The sequence below is a fragment of the Hakea prostrata genome, chromosome 5 (assembly GCF_041222555.1).
Source record: "Hakea prostrata isolate BN-2017 chromosome 5, UWA_Hpros_2, whole genome shotgun sequence".
Taxonomy (NCBI): Eukaryota; Viridiplantae; Streptophyta; class Magnoliopsida; order Proteales; family Proteaceae; genus Hakea; species Hakea prostrata.
Genome location: NC_142604.1, coordinates 43,375,697 through 43,401,440, shown reverse-complemented (window position 1 = coordinate 43,401,440; position 25,744 = coordinate 43,375,697). Strand labels below are relative to the sequence as shown.

Below are 25,744 nucleotides of genomic sequence, written 5' to 3'. Positions count from 1 at the left end.
CGATCGAGGAAACATCAAATGAAGTTGAACCCCGAAAAATGTGCCTTTGGAGTCTCCTCGGGCAAATTCTTGGGTTTCATGGTATCACGAGAGGGGAATTGAGGCTAATCCCGCCAAAATTCAAGCTCGATTGATATGGAGGCTCCCAAAACCGTTCGGGATGTACAATGTTTGATGAGGAGAGTTGCTGCCTTAAGTCGATTTATCTCCAAGTCCGGAGAAAAATGTTTGCCTTTCTTCAAGGCGCTTAAAGACCTGAAGGGCAGTAAGGAAGCAAAGTGGACTGAAGAGTGCCGGAAAGCTTTCGAGGAATTAAAAGAAGCACTTGGACAACCACCGATCCTGTCCGGACCGGAAAAGGGGGAAATATTACAGCTATATCTAGCGACATCCCTTTCGGCGGTCGGTGCGGTACTTGTTCGGGAGAAAGATAAGAAACAGTGGCCGATTTACTATGTAAGCCACGTGTTGCTAGATGCGGAGACGAGATATTCGCAGATTGAGAAGCGAGCTCTGGCTCTCATGATGGCCACCAGGAAGCTAAGGCCATATTTTTAGGCTCATCCAATTGAGGTATTTACAACTTTTCCTCTTAGTAAAGTTCTTAACAAACCCGATTTGTCCGGAAGGATGGTATCCTGGTCGGTTGAGCTCGGTGAGTTCCAAGTGAGCTTTAAGCCCAGAACCGCAATCAAGGCTCGGGCATTAGCCGACTTTGTAGTAGAAACTACTGCACCAAGTGGAACCCACCATTGAGGATCCCATTATACCAACCACTTGGGAGGTATATGTGGATGGTTCAAGTAATAAAGATGGAGCAGGCGCTGGAATTCTATTAAAAAGTCCAGCAGGATTTATTATTCGATATGCTTTGAGATTCGCATTTGATGCAAGTAATAATGAAGCGGAATATGAGGCCCTGATAGCAGGACTTCGGTTGTCAAAGGCATTAGCTATTGCAGATGTTACTATTTATAGTGACTCTCGGCTTATAGTCAACCAAGTCCAGGGGGAGTATGGCATTAAAGAACCACGCTTGCAAAAATATCGGGAGATAGTGCAGGCATTTCAGAACCAATTTCGGAATTTGAAGATATCTTAGATTTCGAGGAATGAAAATTCAGTGGCAAATGAGCTATCCCGACTAACCAATGCCAAGGAAAAGAATCTAGACCCTTCGGTCTACATTGAAGAGATAACTTTTCCAAGTTATCATGAGAAAGAAATTTCTTATATTGAAGCGAACGTTCTTTGGATGGATCCAATAATCGAGTATCTAAGGGATGACAAGTTACCCGAGGATCCAGTAGAGGCAAGGTTGATCAAGATTAGATCGGCTAGATTTGTCATTCAGAATGGGAGACTATACAAAAGATCTTATGCTGGACCCCTTATGAGATGTATAGGCCCCGAAGGAGCAAAATCAGCTTTGGCTGAAGTTCATGAAGGAATTTGTGGGGCTCAAATGGGTGGCAGAGCCCTGGCCCACAAAATTCTAAGACTTGGGTTATATTGGCCTAAGATCCAAGAGGCTGCTATGGACTACGTTCGTCGATGTAGTAACTGTCAAATTCATGCTACAGTATCGAAGCGCCCGGCGGAAATTTTGACTTCAATTCTAAATCCCATTCCCTTTGCAATGTGGGGAATTGATATCATGGGCAAATTCACCAAGGCATCAGGCGGATGGGAACATCTTATAGTAGCAATTGATTACTTCACAAAATGGGTAGAACCCAGTGCACTGGCGACAATTACTGAGAAAAAAGTGGAGAAATTTGTGCTTGAACCAATCATATATCGCTTTGGGATTCCAAAGATAATTGTCACTTGACCATGGTACTCGGTTCGATTGTCCACAATTTGAGCAATTCTGTGGAACATATATGATCGAGCATCGTATGTCCTCAGTGGCATACCCCCAAAGCAATGGCCAGGTAGAGGTTACTAACCGAACACTACTGGAAGGAATAAAGAGAAGACTCGAAGGCGACAAAGCTTCTTGGGTCGAAGAACTACATAATGTACTGTGGGCTTATAGAACTACGGTTCGAACACCTACAGGAGAAACTCCATTCAGGTTGGCAAATGGATCCGAAGCATTGGCACTAGTGGAGATAATGGCGGGGACGTTACGGGATCGTGAGTTCGAGGAAAAAGCAAATGAACAAGGACTGCTTGATAGTCTTGATTTGTTGGACGAAGTTCGGGCAAAGGCAATAGCACGAACTCAACATTATCAAAGAAGGATAGCGTCTCATTATAATACTCGAGTGAAGAATCGTCGGTACTTAGCCGGAGATTTGGTGTTAAGAAACACCCTAGCTTCCGACCCGCGTCACCAAAGAAAGTTGGACCCTTCCTGGGAAGGACCTTATATGGTTGTGAAACCGGTCGGTTCAGGAGCTTACAGGCTGAAGAACATCGATTCCCAGAAAGAGTTGGATCGTTCGTGGAATGCTAGGCATCTCAAAAAGTTTTATCCTTGAGGATGATTTCAATTTTGTTCGCGATGTAATCATTTTCAACTCAATCAATGCAGTTTTTGGCTTTCAACAAACTAAATTTTGATTGGGGGGCATCATACACCACATTCAAGAACAAGATCCAACTATAAGGCATCGGATGAAAATTCGTGTGGGTCCTTCAACACTTCAACGCTTATGGAAAATCTTTCGAACTTTCTTAAGTCGAGGCATCGGATGAAAATCCGAGTGAGTTCCTTTTGCAAGGCGTCGGTTTGAAACCCGAGTGAGTTCCTTCGAGACTTATTGAATTTTTGAATTATCCTTAAGTATAAGGCATCGGTTTAAAACCTGAGTGAGTTCCTTCTCAGACTTATTGTATTTCTCCGGAAATCCTTAAGTATAAGGCATCGGTTTAAAACCCGAGTGAGTTCCTTCTCAGACTTATTGTATTTCTCCGGAAATCCTTAAGTAGAGGCATTGTTTCAGACAACTAAGACCTAATACAACGGCGATTCAAGTGGCTAGCAAAGTTCAAGATAAAGTAATTTCTTATTTCTTCAGAAGATCCAAAGAGGCCAGTATCAAAACAATTACAAGAGCTGGATACAATATCTGATCAAAGAAGAAAGTCATTACAGGTGACTGTTAACAAGTTATACAAGATCGACGCGACTTTGCTAGAACAAACACATGAGTCAACCATTGGTGGGGAGTCAAGGAAAAGAAGAGAAGAAATGAGGATTACAAAAATATTTCGATATTCAGAAAATCCTCCGCAATTTCATACTCTTTGTCCAGCTTGTCCAGGAGAAGAATGGTCCTCGACCAAACTCGCATTTGGCACAAGCTCGTCATAATTGACTTCTTCCAGCGGAGAATAAACAGGAGAATCTTCCAGATATTGCATAATATCTGGATCGGAAGGTGGAGGATCAATCTTATCCTTGGTCCGGTCGGGAGGAGGAATACCCGGGTCGGTAAATACTTCAAGATGGCAAACAAGACCTGTAGGGAGTCGTATCAAAATGAGGATCTTTCCTTAATATTGATTCCCATACTTCGTTCTCACCATCCCGATGACGCCTGCAAGTTATAAGCATTCAGCATATCAACAAAAGGCTTACTGTGTAAATACTTGAAGACGCGAGGCTCTGCGAACATCGGTTGGAAGGGATTCGGGCAAAGGAACGACATGACTTGCCTTTCGGGTAATGTTTCGGATCCTTTAGCTCCGACTTTCCAAACTGTCCGCTCCAGTTGCCGGATCTTCTCCCTGGCATCATCCAAGTCCGACCGAAGACGACCAATCATCAAATTCTTTTCTCCTGCCACCTCCCAAGCTAGATTCCGAAGGCGAGCAATCTCAACATCTTTAGCTTCAGAGATTTCCCGAAGCCTAGAAACTTCATTGCTCAACCCTCTTGAGTCTAGTAACTTGCTTCCACTTGGTTGTGGAAGTTACAAGCAAGACTCCTGCAAACAACTTCCGAGTTAGCAAGGAGCAAAAAAGTAATTTTTCAGAATCAGAGGATAATGAAGAAAGACTTACATCACCAGTGACTTCGTAAAGACTTCATCTGGAAGTTTGGAAAGAACTGCGCTCTCAGAAGTCATTCGAGCAGTAGTACACCATTCCAACGCTCTGTCAAACTCGTTTGACACTAATTCAGGTGAAGGATGAGAAGGATGAACTACATCAAGCAAAGGCTGAGCTTCATCACTTGTCACCCGACGGCGCTTCCTGGTGGCAAAATCCTCCAACTCAGAAGGAGAGGAGGAGGATGCCAAACAAGCACTAGAGTTAGAAATAGGAGCAGCACCTGCTGGGACCACACCTTCATCGGAAGCCAACATAGTTGCCTCGGATGCCCGAAGAGTCTTCTTCGGGGGTGCACCAACTGAGCTCACCAGCGGGAGTTCCGGCAGCACCATCGGCAACGGAGTGATCAAGATCTTCCTGGGAAAGACGAGCGATCACTTCGGGCAAAGGAGGTGTAGGGACGGCATCAACAGAAGCTGCAGGAATCTGACTTGAAGATTCACCGCCAGCAGTCACCTTACGTTTGGAGGATTCACTAGCTGAAACCACCACACTGGCCCCCACCACCGACGCAACCCTTTTCTTGCAAGATTTTGCTCTGATAAAGTTCGGGTTGATCTTGGGAGCCACTATGCAAAACAACAAAAAAACCAGCCGTATCGATCTGAAATAAACGACAGCAACAATGGGGAAACCCTAGTTTTCTAAAGCTTCGACAGACCAACAAACTAAACCCCAAGTATAACTATTTGTGCGGTTTACTTCGGGGGAAGTGGGGAAAGAGATGAGAAATCAAAAAACTCACTTGTTCGGGAAATGGATAGAGCTGTCGTTGGAGTACGAGGAATACGGAAGAAGGCCGAAGGACGAAAGGTTGCTTTGGCACTTTAGCAAATCTATCTTGCAGAAGACATGATAGATGGAGAGTACTCACGAAGGCTTTAAATAGCCAAAGGTATAAGACGATGGTTAAAGGCTAAGGACAACCGACGACCCAGATCGAAACGACGCTTCGAAATCCGCAAAAAGCAAGATCAACGGTCAAAGAGATGCCACATGGAAACATGTGGAAGCGAGCACCTGATGCAGGGAAACCTCCAATCGTCGCACTGCCATTAAAATAATGGATGTATTTCCGATTCATTGGAAACAGTGAATGGTATACAAAAAGCGAGAAAACGTTTGAACTTCGCAGAAGGGAAACGTGCGGACTTTGCAATAAATGAAGTAGTGGGGAAGATTAACGCATCTTCCCGAAACGCATCTTCACAATATTTCTATAAGATCATTATTCGGCGAGGAATGAAAAGTTAAGTGATAAGTTTTATCATTAATATTTGATATTCAAGGCAAGACTTCGGCAGGAGACGGGGAAATTTTGAGGCCAACATGAAAAAAGAAATGTCTATTCATTAAATTGAGGGTACATCTTTACAAAAGACACAACTCCCTAAGCCTTTTCTTCATTGTTGCCCGAGGGACCCTGGTCGGGAGGACTTTTCTCAGGACCATAAGAAGAGCCTTCCTCAAGAGTGGCATTGGTTGAATCCTCTACAGCAACAACTTGAGACTCGGCTTATGATTTCTCCTCTGGAAGTGCCGGCTCGTCATTCAGATATGCCTCATATTGAGGGTCAGCTGGAAAAGGATCATCTTCTCCCTGAGCCCAGTCTGGAAAAGGATCCATACCAACTCACAAAAAGGGGAACTCTCGCGAAAAGGAGCAGTGTCGAAGTCAGGGATCGTTCCAAGGATCTGCTCCCAAACGTCATTTTGCCCCATGCGATAAGCCTGAATGTTGTAGAAACCTAGCAATTCGGAGAAAGGTACGCTGTTCAGGTATTTCCAAATGCACTCCTTCCGAAGGTCTGGCTTTATATGCTCAGGCTTGCTAGGGATTGCCAACTTCGGATGTTCTTCGAGCTCCCTACTTTTGATCTCAAGGTTGTCACCAAACAACGTGGCAGCTGCCTTTTGCTTCCTGGCCTCGCTCGGCAGCGAGAGACACGAATTCTCGAAGCTTCAAGAGCTTCCTTGAGGGAGATCACTTCTTCCTCATGCTTTTTCTGCAGCTCCACGGTAGCTGCGGTCAGCTGGTCTATTTCGGAATTGGCCTTGGCCAATTTCTCTTCACAAGTTTGCAGCAAGGAGCTGGTGCGACCAACCCGGCTCAATGCTTCCATGTGTTGATAAAAGCTCAACACAGCATTCCTGGGAAGACGGAAGATATCAAAAGAAGTCATAAGAAATTATGAAAACATAAGTAAGCAAGAAGACCGTTACCTTGTAGATTGACTAACAAGGGAGGTGTCATCCAGGGCTTCAAACTCCTGGCGATCGGAAGGAGCAAGACCGAGGGAGCTCCACCTGCAGCTTTCTCGGGATCCCGAGTGACCCTGTCGGTCATCTTCGGGGTCCACTGGGGGATGAAGACCTCCTCACCATCCGTCGAAGCTTTGGATTTTTTGTTGGAGGGAGCATCAATTGTGTCATGCCTCCTCTTGGTTCGGACGGAGGAAGAGACGTTAGCCCTCTCCACCATTGGTTTCTTCCCTTTACCCGAAGCATCAGCTACGGGCCTAATATTCCCGATACCCCGTAAGAGGGGTCGGGAGAGGGAAGAGAAGCCTCTTGATTTGCAGTCAAGACCCTGGGCGATCGTTGCTCGGCTGTCACAACCGCCCTAGCGGCCTTCACCCGCAGACTTTCAGGGTTCGTTCTGGGAGGCACTGCAAAGAAGAAGGACAAGAATCGAATTCAAGACATATCACTTGAGTCAAATCAAAGGATGATGGTTAGAAGCTCACAATGAGCCAAGCCCCAATACTAAAGGATGGAGTTATACTCCACTTCATATCCATGTATCTCTTGATACCACGGAATGGATTTGATCTTCCTGATGGCCGCCTCGTCTTCTTTGAATAAGGGAAGGCCCCGGTTACTTTCGGGCGAAGAAGTAAACCTCCTCCAAGTGGTCGGGAAGTTAAGATCTTATGGAGGCGCTCGACAGAAAAAGTATCGTTCGCGCCATCTTTTGTGGTTAGAAGGGCAAGTTCCTTTGACAAGGATGCTGCCCCTCCAATCAAGTTCAGCCTTATTGCGTTTGGAAAGAAAGACCCATCCGGGAGGATGGGAGATAGAAAGAACATGAAAATGCACAAAAAGAGAAAGAGATGGCGTAATGCCAAGCTCAAAACACAAACCCAAGAAGCCGACGATGAGACGCCAGCTATTGGGGAGGAGCATTCCGGGACAAATGTTCCAGTGATTCAAAACTGCGGAGAATAAAGGATTAAAAAGGGAAAGCGAACCCCGCTTTCCGGTGCATCTATGTACAGAGAAAATTCACCCGAAAGGGATGAATCAACCCTCTCATCGGGGTGGGGAGCCCTAACCTGATAGGAGGAAGGAAGGTCAAAATCTTGGACAGCTGAAAGAAGGGTTTCTCCATTGTAAATGGAAGGAACAGAGCCAGGTTCACCATTGGACCCGGAGGTTTGAGGTTGCCTAGAAGACTCGACAATCTTGGAAGATCCAGACTCGAGAAGGATAGGAGAAGTTTCGGTTTTTCTTTCAAAACCTTTTTGAGAAACTTCAGCGAACTCCTGCCCGGAGGACGGTTAGGGTTTTGTTATCACTATCCGACTGTTCGGGGAGCGAGGAGAAGAAAAAGCATTATCGCTATCACCAACATGGGGTACTAAAGAAGCCCTATCGTCCGCCATTACTCATTTCAGTAAACTACAAAAAGAAAAGACCAAGTAAACTTACCGATTCGGTGAGACGGAAGCTTGAGAGCGGGAAGGCGCGAAGGCGAACAACAAAGGTTCAAATTCCAGACGGGAAGAATGAAACCTACGAAGACAACGAACCGCTTTTAAAACTCCCCGCACGAGTGTTCGGGAATCTGAACGATCGAGATTGATTCAAAATCAACGATCAAGATTGAAAGACGTTTTGAAAGTTTGAACTCACGAATCCGAAATAGGCGTTCGGAAACCGTCGCTTGGATGACGTGAGCCATGACAGATCAACTGCAACGAAGATACGTGGCCTTACACTCACAACGCTCGAGAAAAAGTGACCACCGCATTAAATGTGATATGACATTTAATGAAGCACGCAGAGATCATCACCTGATGACGAACCCAGTTAAAAACCAAGCCCTCGGGATCGACCGAACGCTTGATCTGGGGGGCTCGTGATATGGAGAGTTTATGATCAGACCGGGTTCATACCTGGTCCGACCCTGGACCCCGGTCGAGACGGAGAAAACCGAATCGCTCCCGAGCGAACCGGATCCGAAGATGGCTTCTTTGAAGAAGAAAGATTATTCGGCTGCAAGCGTGCCCTAATCTTACTTATGGATTAGGGTAATCACCCTGATGACAACAGACTCAAACTGACGGCTGCGGATAATCATCATCAAAGGGATAACTATCGCATAACCTAACGTTTATCTCAGGAGTCCTCTACTAGCCCAAACTAGTAGAAGTCTATCGCTCAACGGGTCTCATTGATAAGATCCAACGACTACCCGAAGAAGGCACGAGTGCATCCAACGAAGGAGATTCGAAGGTACACTCTATATAAACCTCACTACCATACAAGGTGAGGGAGGGATCAATCGATCAAAAAGAATACTATTTGAGACTCAGGTTCAGATACATACTGATAGATCCAAACTATCAGCGTCCTGCTATCTAGATCACCTTTCCCGTTTCTTCATTCATTAGCTCTGTGCTTCTAGCAGAGCCATTTGTGATTAAGTTCATCAACTGACTTAGCCTTCGGAGGTGGACTCCCGACCCTAGCGGTCGGGCCACATCTGACGCTTTCATTTTGCAGGACATCACGTGGAGATCCAAGGGCTGAGCAGATTTTGGACGCATCAATAAGTGTTTTAGAAAACTTCCAGAGGAGATTGATGGGTTGATCCCTATTTTTCTAGATATCAACTTTCTATTTGTGTATAGAAATATAAACAATTATGCATATATACTGTTGAAAATGCACATCCCCTCTTGTATGAATTTCATTTACATCTACTCTGTCCCCCACAATATCTCAACACTGCTATTTATAGAGACGTATTTGGGTGTATGTATTTGAGAACGAAATAAATATGTCCTAATGAAATTTCTTCCTATACATTTTTTTTATTTATTTTTTTACTTTGTGGATTCAATATAAAAATGAAAAATAATTGAGGTTCAATTACAGTTTTGAGGTTAAAGCTAAGGAGATAACAGCTCCTAGGTCCTTTAGAGAACTTCCGGAGGAGATTGAGTGGTCGAATCCCTATTTTTTTTAGATATTAATTTTGGATTTATGTATAGGGAGATAAACAATTGCGCAAATACAATATCGAAATGTGGATACCCTTTTTGTATGAATTTCAGATACATCTACTCCGTCCCCCACAATATCTCTACAGGGTGTGTGTATTTGAGACAAAATAAATATGTCTTAAAGAAATTGACTCATATAAATATTTTTAATCTTTTTTACTTTGTAGATTTTAGTATAAAAATTAAAAGTAAAGGAGGTTCAATTTTAGTTTTGAGCTTAAGACTAAGGGGGTATTAGCTCCTAGGAGTCTTAGAGAACTTCCGTAGGAGATTGAGGGGTTGATCCCTATTTCTCTAGATATTAAATTTGTTTTTGTTTATATTGAGATAAACTTTGCGGAGACATATTGTCAAAAATGAGCATACCCTTGTTGAAAGAATTCCAGGTACCTTTACTCTGTCCCTCACAATATCTCAAGACTGCTATTGATAAAGATGCATATGGGTGTCTGTATATGAGAACGAGATAAATATATCCTAACGAAATTGTCTCATATACATTTTTTAATCTTTTTTACTTTGTGGATTTAGTATAAAAATGAAAATTGAATGAGGTTCAATTAAAGTTTTGCGGTTAAAGCTAAGCAGATAAAAGGTCCGAGGTGCTTCAGAGAACTTCTAGAGGAGATTAAGGGGTCGATTAATATTTTTCTAGATATTAATTTTGTATTGTGCATAGGGAGATAAACAATTGTGTAGATATATAGTTGAAAATTTGTGGACCCTTCTTGTATGAATTTCATGTACATCTACTCTGTACCCCCACAATATCTCCGCACTGCTATTCCTAGAGATGCATCGGGTGTGTGTATTTGAGAAGGAAATCAATATGTCTAAAAAAAAAATTTCCTATACATCTTTTTGATCTTTTTTTACTTTGTGGATTTAGTATAAAAATGAAAACTAAATGAGGTTCAATTGAAGTTTTGAGGTTTAAGCTATAGGGATATCAGATCCTAGGAGCTTTAAGAACATCTGTTGGAGATTGAAGGGTTGATCCCTATTTTTCTAGATATTAATTTTTTATTTGTGTACAGGGAGATAAACAATTACGTAGATATACTGTCACAAATGCGCATACCTTTCTTGTATTAATTTCACGTACATCTATTCTATCCTCTCAATATCGAATTACATTTATTTGCTAGAGATGTATTTGGGTGTATGTAATTGAGAACGAAATAAATGTCTTAATGAAATTCTTTCCTATACATTTTTTAAAATCTTTTTTACTTCGTGGATTCAATATAGAAATGAAAAATAGATGAGGTTGAATTACAGTTTTGAGGTTAAAGCTAAGGAGATACCAGCTCCTATGTGCTTTAGATAACATTCGGATGAGATTGAGGGTTGATCCATATTATTTTAGATATTAATTTTGGATGTGTATATAGGGAGATAAACATTTGCGCAAATATAATGTTGAAAATGTGGATGCCCTTCTTTGTATAAATTTCAGGTGCATCTACTCTGTCCCCCAAAATACCTCAGCACTGCTATTTCTAGAGATGCATTTGGGTGTGCTAATTTGAGAACAAAATAAATGTGTTAAAGAAATTGGCTCCTATACATCTTCTTAATCTTTTTTACTTTGTAGATTTAGTATAAAAATTAAAAATAATTGAGGTTAAATTGAAGTTTAGAGGTTTAAGCTATGGAGATATCAAAGGTGATTGAGGGTTGATCCCTATTTTTCTAAGTATTAATTTTGTATTTGTGCATAGGGAGATAAACAATTGCGCAGATATATTGTCAAAAATGCGCATACTCTTCTTGTTTGAATTTCACGCAAATCTACTCTATTGCGCACAATATATTAGCACTGCTATTGACAGAGATGAATCTGGGTGTGTGTATTTGAGAACGAAATTAGTATGTCTTAAAAAAAATTTCCCCTATTCGTCTTTTTAATCTTTTTTACTTTGCAGATTTTGTTTAAAAATGAAAAATAAATGAGGTTCAATTGCAGTTTTGAGGTTGAAGCTAAAGAGATGTCAACTCTTAGGTACTTTAGAGAATTTCTGGAGGAGATTGAGGGGTCGATCCCTATTTCTTCAGATATTAATTTTGGATTTGTGTATAGAAAGACAAACAATTGCGTAGATATATTGTAAAAAATGCGCATACCCTTCTTGTTTCAATTTTACACACATCTACTCTGTTCCCTTCAATAATTTAACATTGTTGTTGCTAGAGATTCATCTAGGTGTGTGTATTTGAGAACGAAATAAATGTCTTAAAAAAATTGTCTACTATACATCTTTTTTTAATCTTTTTTAATTTGTGGATTTAGTATAAAAATGAATCATAAACAAGGTTCAATTGCAGTTTTAGCGTTAAAGATAAGGAGATACCAGCTCCTAGGTACTTTAGAGAACTTCCGGAGGAGATTGAGTGGTCGATCCCAATTTCTTTAGATATTAATTTTGGATTTGGGTATAGGGATATAAACAATTGCACAGATATAATGTCGAAATGCGGAACCCTTCTTATATGAATTTCACGTACATCTACTTTGTCCCCCACTATATCTTAGCACTGCTATTGTTAGAGATGCATCTGGGTGTGTGTATTTGATAACGAAATCAATATGCCTTAAAGAAATTTTCTCCAATACATCATTTTAATCATTTTTACTTTATAGATTTAGTATAAAAATTAGAAGTAAATGAGGTTCAATTGCAACTTTAAGGTTAGAGTTAAGGAGATTCCAGCACCTAGGAGTTTTAGAAAACGTCCATAGTAGATTGAGGGGTTAACCCCTATTTTCTAGATATTAACTTTTTATTTGTGTACAGAGAGATAAACAATTATGCTGATTAATTGTCAAGAATTCGCATATCCTTCTTTTATGAATTTCATGCACATCTACTTTGTCCCCCCATAATATATCAGTAATGGTATTGCTAGAGATTCATCTAGGTGTGTATTTGACAATGAAATAAATATGTCTTTTGGAAATTGTCTCCTATACATTTTTCTAATCTTTTTTATTTTGCAGATTTAGTATTAAAAAAAGAGAGAGGTTCAATTGCAGTTTTGAGGTTAAACCAAGGAGATACCAGCTCCTAGGTGTTTGCCTGTTTGGTTACATGAGTCTGGAGATTTCAAATCTATGGAGTTATAATTTATAAAGGGGTAATTTTCATCTGGACCCTTGAGGTTTGGCCCATGTCATTTTCAGTCCAAAAAAATTGAGACTTTGCATCTACCTCCCCTGTACTATAGAAAAAGTCAATTTAAGGACAAATTATCATATCTATGACGAATTTGCCCTTTTTTTAATTTTTACATTTTAAAGGGTTAAAGTTTATTAATTTACAAAATAAGACCCTCCATTACCCTATTCCCAAATCCCTGGTTTTACCAATTCTAAATCCTTATTTTCCAAATCATAGTTGAAGATTAGGAAATAAAAATTAATGGGTTAAGAAGAGGTGTTCATGGACATAGTCGGAGGACCATTAAGGAATCTCTCCCGGCTTCTTTAAGTTGTTCTTCAAGGTCTTTCTTCGGGGATGCCATTTCTTCCTGTCCAAGATCCTCAAAGCTTCATTGCAAACTCATACAATTCCAAACCCTAAAAAATTAAACCCTATAAACCAAAAAGAAAAAACAATCAACAACAAATCCCTGCTAGGGCTTCACATATTAAAAGAACACAACGAACAAAGAAATCCAAAACCAAAATCTAGGGTTTTACGAGTATCTAAAAACCAAAAACACAAAAGAAATAAGATATTGGAGGAGAAGAAGTGGAATCTGTTTCGTGCGTACCTTTTTTTTTTTTTTTAGTAAACTGAAAACAGTTTACTTTTTCTTTATTCCCAAACCCCTTCTTTCACTAGCCGCTCTTCTCTCGCTGGCCCGTTCTCTCTCTCCCTTCTCTCTTCTCTCTCTGAGTTTATTCCCAAGCCCCTTCTCTCACTAGCCACTCTTCTCTCGCTGGCCTGTTCTCTCTCTCTTCTCTCTTCTCTCTGAGTTTGGCTCCCATGACAAAGCGATGGAGATGGAAAATCAGAAAATTATTGGTAAAAGAAGTGGGTAAAATGAATTTAAATGTGAGTAGCAAATAAGAATTTAGAATTCGTAGAACTAGGGATTTGGGAATCGGGTAATGAAGGAGGGTTTGATTTTGTAAATTTAATAAATTTTAACTCCTTAAATGTAAATATAAAAAATTTAAATTAAAAAAAATAGAATAAGGGCAAATTCGTCATAGAAGTGATAATTTGTCCTTAATTTGACTTTTTTCATAGTACAGGAGAGGCAGATGCAAAGTCTTAATTTTTTTGGACTAAAAATGACATAGATCAAACCTCAGGGGGTCCAGATGAAAATTACTCTTTATAAAATTAGATGTTTAGTTGTGGAATGAAATCTGTGGATTCATCCTAAAAAATTATTTGATCGACGTGATTTTTGTGAATGTGCAAATGTATAACTTTTTTGAAATCTCTGGATTTCATCCCTTACCCATAAATCTACAGATTCACGTTTTTAGTGTAAAAAGGTGAATCTCTAGATTTCATAAATCTAGAGATTTCTACAACCAAACAGGTATAATTCTCAAATTCATGAATCTAGAGATTTGAAATCTCTGGATTCATGTAACAAAACATGCCTAGGGCTTGTTTGGTTACATGAGTTTGGAGATTTCAAATCTATGAAGTCATAATTTATAAAAATTAAATATTTGGTTGTGGAATGAAATTTGTGGATTCATCCTAACAAACTATTTGATGGACGTGATTTTTGTGAATGTGTAAATGTATAGCTTTTTTGAAATATCTGAATTTCACCCCTTACCCAAAAATCTACAGATTCACGTTTTTAGTGTAAAAAAGTGAATCTCTAGATTTCATGAATTTGGAGATTTTTACAACCAAACAGGTATAATTCTCAAATTCATGAATCCAGAGATTTGAAATCTCTGGATTCATGTAACCAAACAGGCCCTTAGAGAATTTCCGGAAGAGATTGAGGAGTTGATACCTATTTTTCTAGATATTAACTTTGTAATTGTGTATAGGGAGATAAACAATTGCGTAAATAAAATGTCGAAAATGCGCATACCCTTTTTGTATAAATTTAATGTTCATCTACTCTATCCCACACAATATCTCAGCACTACTATCGCCAAAAATGCATCTGGGTGTGTATTTGAGAACGAAATAAATATGTCTTAAAGAAATTTTCTCCTATACATTTTTTTAATCTTTTTTACTTTGTGGATTTTGTATAAACATGAAAAATAAATGAGCTTCAATTACAATTTTGAGGTTAAAACTAATGAGATACCAACTCTTAGATACTTAAAGAGAACTTCTAGAGGATATTGTGGTGTCAATCCCTATTTTTTTAGATATTAATTTTGGATTTGTGTATTGGAGGATAAACAATTATGCAGATATAATGTCGAAATGTGGATACCCTTTTGTATGAATTTCACGTAAATCTACTCTGTCCCACATCATATCTCAGCACTGCTATTGTTTGAGATGCATCTGGGTGTGTCTTAAATAATGAAATGTATATCTTAAAGAAATGGTCTCCAATACATATTTTTAATTATTAGATTAATAATAAATACAGATTTATTAATTACCTTCAATAATATTATTATTAGATTAATAATAAATACCTTCAATAATAATTAAAGAAATGACTTATTAAACGAAATCACCAATTCACCCTAGTGAATAGGGGTGTGAATCTAAATAATCAACTTGAGGGGAATTTTGGTCATTTCAAGTTTAAAAATTGAAAATACTTACTAGTGTTAGTTGCATTGGGATGTAAATACAATTTACTGCTCTAAAGATACCCAACACTAATTTATCTTCTACTAAGAGGACCTACATGTAAAAAACTTTATTTTTTCTTTTTGATTTTTAAATCGAGATTACTTGCCTTACATATGTTGGAAAAATCTAATAAATGCTATAATTATTAGATTAAATGACTCTAATTAATTACAATTTATTTCCCTTAATTATAGGAATTAATTGGGCATATAAATTGGCTTTTCTTGGTAGGCAAGAGGAGTTTCTTTTGGCACAAGGCATTTTTTATATTTTGGAGGTGGGATATTAATATGCCATCAGCAACTCAACAAGAGTCCGTGGCAAAAGGTGTTTCAGTGATGACCGTTTTGAAGGGAACCAATAAACTGTTTTTGTATTTGCTATGTATTTTAGATTTGAAATGCCATGATGACTTAGGACCTTGTTTCAATCCTGTGCATTTAATGCGCAAGACTATCAAGCAAAATATTTTCGGCCGCTGGATCGAAATCTCTTTCAAGATTTCGAACCCAACCATTGATATTCAACGGTTGAGATCGAAATCTCGACCAAATTTTAGATTGTCGGATCCAAAGTTTCGCTTGACAGTAAATGCGCAGGACTGAAGCAATTTCCAACGACTTGTGATGGGTGGCTGGTGGTGGCTTTTGTTTTTTGTTCCCTTCTATGGGGTGGTTTCCACCAGGGCTACTTATGGCGATGGTGATAGTGGTTCAAGAGTGTGAAGGGATTCCTGCTTCACCAATTTATATGGTTGATAGGATCAAAGGTACTTAGTCATATCATATATATTAAACAACTTGATGGGAATTTTTGTCCTTTCAATAAAATTTGAAAAATACTTAGTGTTAATTGCTTTGGGACCTAGATATAATTTACTGCATTAACGGTACCCAATTTTTGTTTATTCTCTTTTAAGAGGACCCCACCTGTAAAAAACTTTCTTTTTTCTTTTTGATTTTTAAATCGAGATTACTTGCCTTACATAATGTTGGAAAAATCTAATAAATGCTATAATTATCAGATTAAATCCTTAATTATAGGAATTGATTGGGCATATAAATTGGCTTTTCTTGGGTGGCAAGAGGGATATTAATATTATATACCATCAACAACTCAACAAGAGTCGGTGGCAAAAGGTGTTTCGGTGATGGAGGTTTTGAAGGGTACCGTTGCACTGTTTTTGTGTTTGCTGTGCATTTTAGATTTGAAATGCCATGGGATGGAAGCAAGGAAGACGATGGAGCAAATTAAAGATGATTTGGAGCTGGAAAGGCAACTCAAGGTTTTATATGTGCCTGATCCTGTGAAGACCATTGTTGTATGTCACTTATACTTTTTGATTACCAATATAGACTTGTGCAATCCATGGATGGTTTTCTCACATGCACACACTTAACTGCAAACAGAGAGAGAGAGAAAAAGAACCAACGGCAATTCTGTGTTCAAGATCTCTTGATGTTAGATAGGTTCTAATTCATCCTAAATGGACCTCGATGGAGAGTTTTTACATATAGTTCTGTCTATTGCACTGACTTTCCTTGCAGATTTTCTTTTCTTTTAACCGAAACCATTATTAAAACAAAAGAAAACACCAAAGAAACAAAAAAGCATGGTTGAGCATTGATGATCTTTCTGCTTACTATTTTTCTTTGATCTCATAGACAAAGTGGGGGGATATACTTGATTGTGTTGATATCCATAAGCAACCAGCATTGTCTCATCCATTGCTCAAAGATCACAAAGTTCAGGTATGCTGTATCTGTCATCCAATTATTAATTTTATCTCACCTGCTTCTCGCAAATAGGGGCCATTGGCATATCTTGTAACATTTATTGAAACTTTGAATTTTGATACTATAATATAATTTCTTTGCAGATGAAACCTAGTTTTTCCCCAAAATGGGTGGGAAATAGAACTTCGTCACCTGCTGGAACTTTGCCCGTTATTTTTGAACTTGAGGAATGTCCCGATGGAACTGTTCCCATTCAAAGGATTTCAAAAGAGGATCTTTTGCGGGCTAAAGCTTTTTCAAAACAGTTTACCACCAATGTTACCCATAGCAAGAGACACTTCCCTGGACAATATGTAAGCAATTCCCAACTCATAATTTAGACTAAAATATCTAATCTAATGCTTTGACTATACTGAAAATTTTCCATTATTCTGATCTTTTAAGGATGTAAATGTGCAGTATACAAGACTAGTGACATTCAAACCTTTTAACAGTGAGCCAGTGTACAATGCTAATTACATTATGGAGTCTATGGATGATCATTGTGTAAACAATTTACTCGTACTTCAAGAAAAAAAACTGTTCTAAAACCTAAAACCCATAACCACTTGGTCACAGTAAAGCAATATGTATCACTGCACTATTCCACCCCTAAAGAGACTTCATAATTATTTTTAAATGCAAAGATTTTTCTGTCAATAAGCATGACTAAGGAAATATAGCCTGATGGGTGCGACAGGTTAGCCTTACACCATATACAGGTTTACCATTTATTGAGCAATTTTCGTTAGTATCCCACTCATGATCAAACTTTGTCTTGGGTAAAATTACCTTGATCAAGATTGAGCCATTAAGAGTATCACTTGGTATAAAGCTTTCCTGCTGATAAGGATTAAGTAAGCATTTCTAGCAAGAACTCTATGTACTAATTTTGAATATATGGTTTTTTTTCTTCCTCCAACTCGAATGCAATTAGGAAAAAGAGTAAAAGTATGTTGATTAAATTGTAGGCACTGATTTATGCAAAATGGTCACCTTTTCTTTGGGTTAGAATAATAATCACATGATTGGTTGCAAATACTAATGTAGTTTGAATTATGACAAAATAAAAGTAGATAGATTTCTTATTATTCTTTTGTACCTAACATTTTGTTAACCCCCAAAATTCGATCATTTAGATTGCAGATATTAATGAGGAGCATGATACACTTCATGGAGCTTCAGCATTTGTTACTGTACACCATCCAACTCTTTCAGACCCTAAGCAGTTTTCAAATGCTCAAATTTGGATTAATGGTGGTCCAAATGATAACCCTAATTATATAATGGCTGGATGGACGGTATGTATTTGAATATTTAGATTTATTCATTCCTCACACAATTCATTGTCTCCTAATCACAAAATTAAAAATAAAATCTGTAATTGAAAATTGAATAGATTGTGAATGTCATCTAACTTTATTTTTCACACTTCGTAAAAATCAGGTTAATCCAAGCTTATATGGTGATAGCAGAACTCGGTTGTTTACATTTTGGACGGTATGTATAAAAACTTGGAGGTTGTTAATATGTGTTATACCAAAACATGGACTTATAAGGGTTGGTGTAACATTTTATCGTAAGTTAACCATTTATGCTCATTTTCTACATGGTTGAAATTTATCAATGAACGCTAAGTGAGTTGACATCAAGTAGGTTTAATCTTCACATTAAACAAAAGCATAGAGTTTTTAGTTTTTAATGAGGTTCTTATCATTGCTTGAATTTCATTTCATTTTAATAAATTTGGAGTTTTGATTTAGAATTTGGTTACTTTTTCTATTGTTTCTTCATTCTACTGTCTCCTAAATTTTACCCTTTTTTTTGTCAATCACCATGAATATGTTTTCCTTTAAATTTTTTGTTTTTTAGGTAAACCAATGAATAGGTGTTCAAACAACTACAAAATAGTGACAATTTAGGATTTTACTTCAGTCCTACGCAATTAAGTAAAGCATTTTGGGCCATAAAATCAAAATTTCGACCATTTAAATTTAACGGTCCAAATTTAATTTCGACCGAGATTTCGGATCTGATAGTCCGAAATCTCGCTTGTCGGTTAATGCACATGACCTAAGCAAAATTAGAGAGTTTGGGAGGAATGGAATAGAACTTTGAGGGAATTGCTAACCTGCCAGTCCTTCAAATTTAGAATACTTACAATTTATAGTAAAAAAGCAAAAGGGAAAAGGTATAAAGGCCAACACCCTCTCTTTTTAGACTCTAAAGCAAAGAGCACACAGAGGCTCTTTAGATCTAAAGATACTGCAGTTAGCAACCCAAAATAGAGTGCCAAGGTAAGAACATCATCCAGATTCCTGAAAGAGGTCTTCCCACAATTAGCACGAAGAAGTTTCCCCTTGTCTACTATCCCAATAAACCAGCGGAGCAGGTTCTTCCTTTTCTGCTACTTACCCTGCAATAATGAGTATAACTAGGAAAGTTAAAGAATTTTAAACCATCTGGATCATAAGAACTTGCATTATCAAAACCATACTGTGAATTATGCTGTGATGGGAAATTAAGTGCCTCCACCGAATACTGAATTTATTGAAGAATAGAAGCAGGATCAAAGGATGAATTTGACAACCATATCTTATTTCTCTTATTCCATAGGACATAGCAAGGTGAGAGCTATGATACCAAAGACCCACGTTAATGTGTTTTGGTGCCATTTGAATTGCATGCAAATACTAATACAGATTGCAAAGAAGATGATGTATCCAGGTGGTCTATACGCAAGCTTAGGGGACCCGAGGCCCATACTCTTCTACTGTGGTCACAGTTGAGCATGAGATGAAATAATGTTTCCTCTTCGATGTTAAGGGAAAAACACGAGCGGGAGCAATTATGTTTCCATTACCCACTAGCAAATCCACCGGTAAACCACCGTGGATCATCCACCACAGTGCAACTTATGCCTAGGAAGCAGTTTGAATTCCAGAAGAAACGCCACCATTTATGTGTTATCCTGTGCTTGTAGGTGGGGAGATGGTAACAGCTGGGACCGAGCTGCCTTCTTGGTGGAAAACAACCCACTTGACGATGGGGTGAAAACGCATTTGTCTGGGAGGAAAACCCCTAACCCATCTAAATTCCATGTGTAAGTAAAGATAAATGTTGAAACAGTAGGGTTTGAAGAACTTAATTACCTGGAGCTCATGAGGGAATGATGAGTGTCACTCTTTGGCTCATCAGTCTATCCCAACCCATCCCTAATTTTTGGCTCTAACCCTAACCCTTAATTTTGGATATGCTTGATCTCTCAATGAATTAGGAACTTGGAGAAGGATAAGGTCAATCAGGGCCAGGGCCAAAGCTAAGGACATGATCAGAGACAAGGCCAGGGACAGGGCCAAGTATAGGGCCAATCAGTGCAAAAATGGGCTTGGCTTGGCCCTGTAGGATTTAGGGTCAGGGACAATAATCCTTGGCTCTGAATTAGAGTCAGGGCTAGTATGGACTTAGATTAGAATATATAGGGCTGGGCTTGGGATTGCAAAAGCCCGAGTCAGCCTAGCCCTATTACAGCCCTAATGAGTGATGTCTAGTAACCACGGGTCATTCAGAAAAAAGTGGTGCATCCATTACCTTCATTTTGAACAACCCTATCTTTTTAAGTGATTTGACACAGAAACCAAACTGTTCCAAATAATAGAACCCTTCTTTTCTAGGGTTCTAGGATCGAAAAAAAGAGGACAAGAAATATACACCCAATGAATAGCTGTGTGTTCTAGTTGTTTCTAAGACAAAGAACTAAGATCAATCCCTATATATTTCTTTCACACAAATCAATTCTATATGACAAAAAGTAACCAAAAACATTAATGTTTAGTGGTATTCCTCTCCCCCTATGCAACTCTAATCTATTAATTTGTTAGATGAGTAATCAAAATTTTTGTTGTATACTTATTTATTTGAAAAAATAATTAGTTCAAACTGTGCAGGGTGATAATTACAAGAATGGGTGCTACAATACTCTTTGTCGAGGTTATGTACAGGTTGACAAATCAATCCCCCCAAATATTATCATAGATCCAGTTTCTACAATTGGTGGAAAACAATTAGGGATAAGACTCTCTGTTTTTCAGGTATTACTTCAATTAATCTTTTTTTCAAATGTATTGGTACATTAGATAAAAATATAAAACAGTGGCATTTTTTTCTCCTTTTAATGATTGTGAGTGTCTCTCATGTAAATATGTACTATAGAATAGATCTTACACATTTAGTTTGTACATTTTTTGTGAAATGTAATTAAGTTATTTATTTTCTTACAGGATCGCATTAGTGGGGACTGGTGGTTGTCATATATGGACATAAAAATTGGTTATTGGCCAAAGTCCTTGTTTAATTCTTTAGTTGCTGGTTGTAAAGGTGTTTCTTGGGGAGCGCTTGTAAATGTTGGTTCCAATGGAATTTATCCTCCAATGGGAAGTGGAGTTTGGCCTAAACAAGATTATGCAAGTTTTTTTCTTTCACTTGTGTTCTTGAACTCTAAGTATGAGGTGGAAAGTCCAATAATTGCAAGACCTCGTGTGGATTGCAAAGCTTGCTATGATATCTATTATCAAGATTATGTACCAAAAACAGGAGCTGGTTTTAGATTTGGAGGACCTGGTGGGACTTGCTGTGGCTAATTTTTCTACAAGATGTAATTAAACTTTTTATATGTTTTTGTTAAACTTTAATATAATGAATAAATGGATGTTGTATTTATGTTTGCTTTAGTCCCTTTTAATACCCATAATAATTATGTATGTTGTGATTTTGCTAGTAGTGCATGATTCATGTTGGCTAAAACATTCCGCACAATTAATAAGTTGTTTAAAAACCAATCCGGTAAAATCCAATGACAAGTCTTTGAAAGGAAAACTCATGTTTTAAAAAATATGGGGAAAATTTCTCTCCACATATTTAATGTCACTCCTGTCTGTCGTGAGAGTTTCAACTCGCATTACCCCCCCCCCCCACAAAAGCGAACTTATCTCTCTTTCTCCCCTAGTATCTTAAAGTGGCCAAATTACTCTCTATTTGTGTCCTTTTAATCAGTTAAAGTAAGTGTTTTCTTCCTTTTGTCGTTTTTCCTACAAAAACTCATATGTGATTAGGCATTTTTTGCCCTTCACTCTCTTATAAAAAGTTTTTCATTTTTTAATTGTTATTTATATGCTCATATTTCCTTTGATGGATTCTTTTTTTTTTCTTCTTTTTTTGGGCAAACGTGAAAAAGTATAAATGCAACGACAATGATTCTTACAAAACATAGGACCAAACACTCAAACCCACAACATCAGTTGTATCGAATACACCCTTCCTCACTGATCTCCACTCACATCTAGACTGAATCTAGGATGGCTTTGCGCATCTAGATCCAATGGTATCCTAATTGTTGTTGTCCAAGGGATATTAGTAACTGAACTCCGTAGCGAGCTGCTGTGTTTGTAAGAAGTCCGCTGCCATATTAGTTTCCCTATAGCAGTGGAAAATCATCCACTCGATATTTGCCAAAAAGGAAAGTAGACCTCTTCAAGCTGAAGAATAAATCAAGTGATCTTACATTACTGAATAAGCACTGCCACTGCCACCAAATCGCACTTGACACAAAGTTTTTGTGTCTCCAGCCAATTAGCTCATTATAGTCCATGTATGAGAGCCTCCATTTCAGATTTAAAGTTAGTTTTCACATTCACGAAAATACTGAAATTTAAGATCACACAAGCTGCTTCATTTCAGAAAACCCCACCAACACCTGCTTTGCCAAGATTAGTCGAAGAGCATCCATCAATATTCAAGTTCATCCATCCCATGGTGGAGGAAGCTAGAAGATTTCTTGAGGGCGCTTTGAGCACTTCATGAGAATTTTTAACCCCAAAGATCTAGCTTGAGAAAGCACTTGCTGAGTAATTTTTTCTTCCCTCAAGCACAAGAAAAAACAATTTATCAAATAATCATGACGAATTCTTATAAAAGTGGAAGATTTACAAGAAAATTAATAAAAAGATAAAAGAAAAAAAAAAAGAAAAGAAAAGAAAAGAAAAGCATCTAATCATGCTCAATGGATTTTGTAAGAAAAAAAAATAAATGCTTTTAATCATATTTAATGGATTCTTATAAGAAAGTGAGAAAAAGGAGAAAATAAAATAAAATAAAATGTTGAACAAAGAAAATATTAAAAAAATCAGAAATACACCTAAGTATGGGTTCTTGCAAAGAGGGAGAAAAGGAGGAAAAATAGTAATGATAAACAATTAAAAAAAATCAAAATAATTGATTAAAGGAATTTGGCAATTTTAAAATAACCGGAGAAAATGAAAGCAAAACTTCACTTTTAAGGAGAGTCAAAGGTGAAACTTTTGAGAGGGGAGTAAAAGCAAAAAGAGAATAAGTATCGGGGATGCATAAAATTTTCTCCAAATAATACTCATTTGTTTATCCTATTTTTAGTTTGGCACGATGACAATGCATATGTAAATAGCCACCTTAGTCTCATGTTGAGTTAGATTTTTCTAGGTCAGTTAGGTAAGTTATGGTATAGAAGTTGAGCTTTTTATTGCTAAAATGTAATTTGTATTAAAATAGCGAAGGAAAATTTACAATTTTACATTGCACACATGCTGTCAAGGAACCACAATCACTCATTTAGCAACAACAGCTGTATCTAATACACCCAAACTCACCGAAACCTTGTAGAGAACATGGTGCAATCTCACACTAGATAGAGATACAACTTAAGGGTTAAACTGGTATCTCAGCCTACCAGCTGCATCCTATCTTAGAGCATTCATAATCAGTGCTGGCCAAGGGGTATTCGCACCCAAATCCCTTTGCCTTGCTATTAACTTTGCTAGGTAATCTGCAGAAGGGTTATTATCCCTATAACAATGAGAAACTTTCCAGTCCATGCCTTGAAGATAAGGAAGGATACCTCAAAAAACCTTTGTTGAGTCCACCATGGAAAATTCTTATGCTGAAGGAGCATTACAGTCGCCGTGGAATCACTTTCGATCCAACTCTTTGTAAACAGCAGCCTCTAGCCCATTCCAAGCTGGAGATAAGAGAGAAAGGCTTGCATTTCTACTTCAAAGTTTGTTCACACCCCAAAATAAACATGGAATGAGCATAAGATGTTGGCATTTTCATCACGAAAAACACCTCCAACCCCTATATGAGTACTTGGGTTAGCTATCAAGCATCCATCAATAGTCAAATTGACCCAACCTCTGGAAGGAGCTGTGAAATCCAGCCCTAACCCTAACCCGGAAAACCATTTGTTTGTAGGTCTGAAAACCTGAAGTGAAGGAAGAAGGCAATTATGGGCCATCTCAATGGAAGACGTGGAGTTTGACCCAGAACCCATGGAGATTGATGATGGAGTTCCATACTTGGAAACCTTGTCAGAGTTGAGAAGAAGCTGCACCTTGAAGAAGAAGAGCATAAGATGTTGGCATTTTCATCACGAAAAACACATCCAACCCCTATATGAGTACTTGGGTTAGCTATCAAGCATCCATCAATAGTCAAATTGACCCAACCTCTGGAAGGAGCTGTGAAATCCAGCCCTAACCCTAACCCGGAAAACCATTTGTTTGTAGGTCTGAAAACCTGAAGTGAAGGAAGAAGGCAATTATGGGCCATCTCAATGGAAGACGTGGTGTTTGACCCAAAACCCATGGAGATTGATGATGTAGTTCCATACTTGGAAACCTTGTCAGAGTTGAGAAGAAGCTGCACCTTGAAGAAGAAGAGCTTGGTTGATGGACTTGAAGCCTAGCTGGACATGGTTTGAAGGGATCCCTCAATGCTAGGTGAGTTGTTTGTTGAGTTGGAAGAAGCCCCATTGAAAATTTTGAGGTTTGGAGCTTGAATTCCTAGATCTGGGCTTGCTGTCAGCCTGGGTTGACTACTTGGTTCGACTGGGCCAATCGACCCACAGTCATAGGAGCTTATGCGTGAAATTTCTGATTTTAGGGTTTTTGATGCTCAATTTAGTGAGATTACGTGATTTTTCAGCCACACTTGTTTCTAAAGCCTCTGAAGAACGTGGGAAGCCTCTCTCTAGCATTGTCTAGAGCCTTGCCGATAAATGAACAAAGACGTATCAATTTGTGATACCATAAACCCATGCGAAATGAGAAAAGTGCTCAACTTTGTGTACCAAGCGCGGGGAGCTTGATGTAAACCATACAAAGATATTCTAAGCAAACACACATGATTGGGCTGAAATGGATCAGCATAATCCGGTGGTTGAGACATGTAAACCGATTCCTCCAAATCACCATGTAAAAATGCATTGATGACGTCAAGTTGGCGAACAGACAAACAATGAGTAACAGCCAATGAAATGATCAATCGGGACCGTAACTGGTTTAACAACTGGACTGTATGTTTCACCAACATCAAAGCAAAGCCGCTGGTTGTAGCCTTTGGCAACAAGACGAGCTTTATAACGAGAGACTGAACCATCAAGATTTCTTTTAATCCTAAAAACCCATTTACACACAATAGTATTTTGATTAGGACTAGAGGGAACAAGCTCCCAAGTACCATTTTTTGCCAAAGCATTGAGTTCATCTTCCATGGCCAAACACCAATGTGAAAACTTAACCGCTTGAGCAAACGTACTAGGTACAAACGAATCAGAAGAAGGAGCTGGTATATTAGCTAAATTAAGACGACACACTGGTTTTAAAGACCCAGTTTGTGAGCGTGTAACCATTCTACCAGATCCAAAAGGCACAATAAGATGTGTAATAGGCAATGAAGTTAATGAAATACCATCAGAAATTGGTTTTGCAACAAC

General features: G+C 38.4%; 1 protein-coding gene across 1 annotated transcript; it reads left to right on the top strand.

Moving 5' to 3' along the window:
* Nucleotides 1-15,865: 15,865 nt before the first annotated feature.
* LOC149016034 (protein neprosin-like) lies at nt 15,866-21,581 on the top strand. Its single transcript, XM_089156659.1, has 9 exons — nt 15,866-15,935; nt 16,372-16,487; nt 16,831-16,917; nt 17,046-17,255; nt 17,362-17,448; nt 18,081-18,242; nt 18,388-18,441; nt 20,889-21,032; nt 21,222-21,581. The coding sequence occupies exons 1-9, from the start codon at nt 15,866-15,868 to the stop codon at nt 21,579-21,581; spliced, it is 1,290 nt and encodes a 429-aa protein (XP_089012785.1).
* The last annotated feature ends 4,163 nt before the right edge of the window (nt 21,582-25,744 follow it).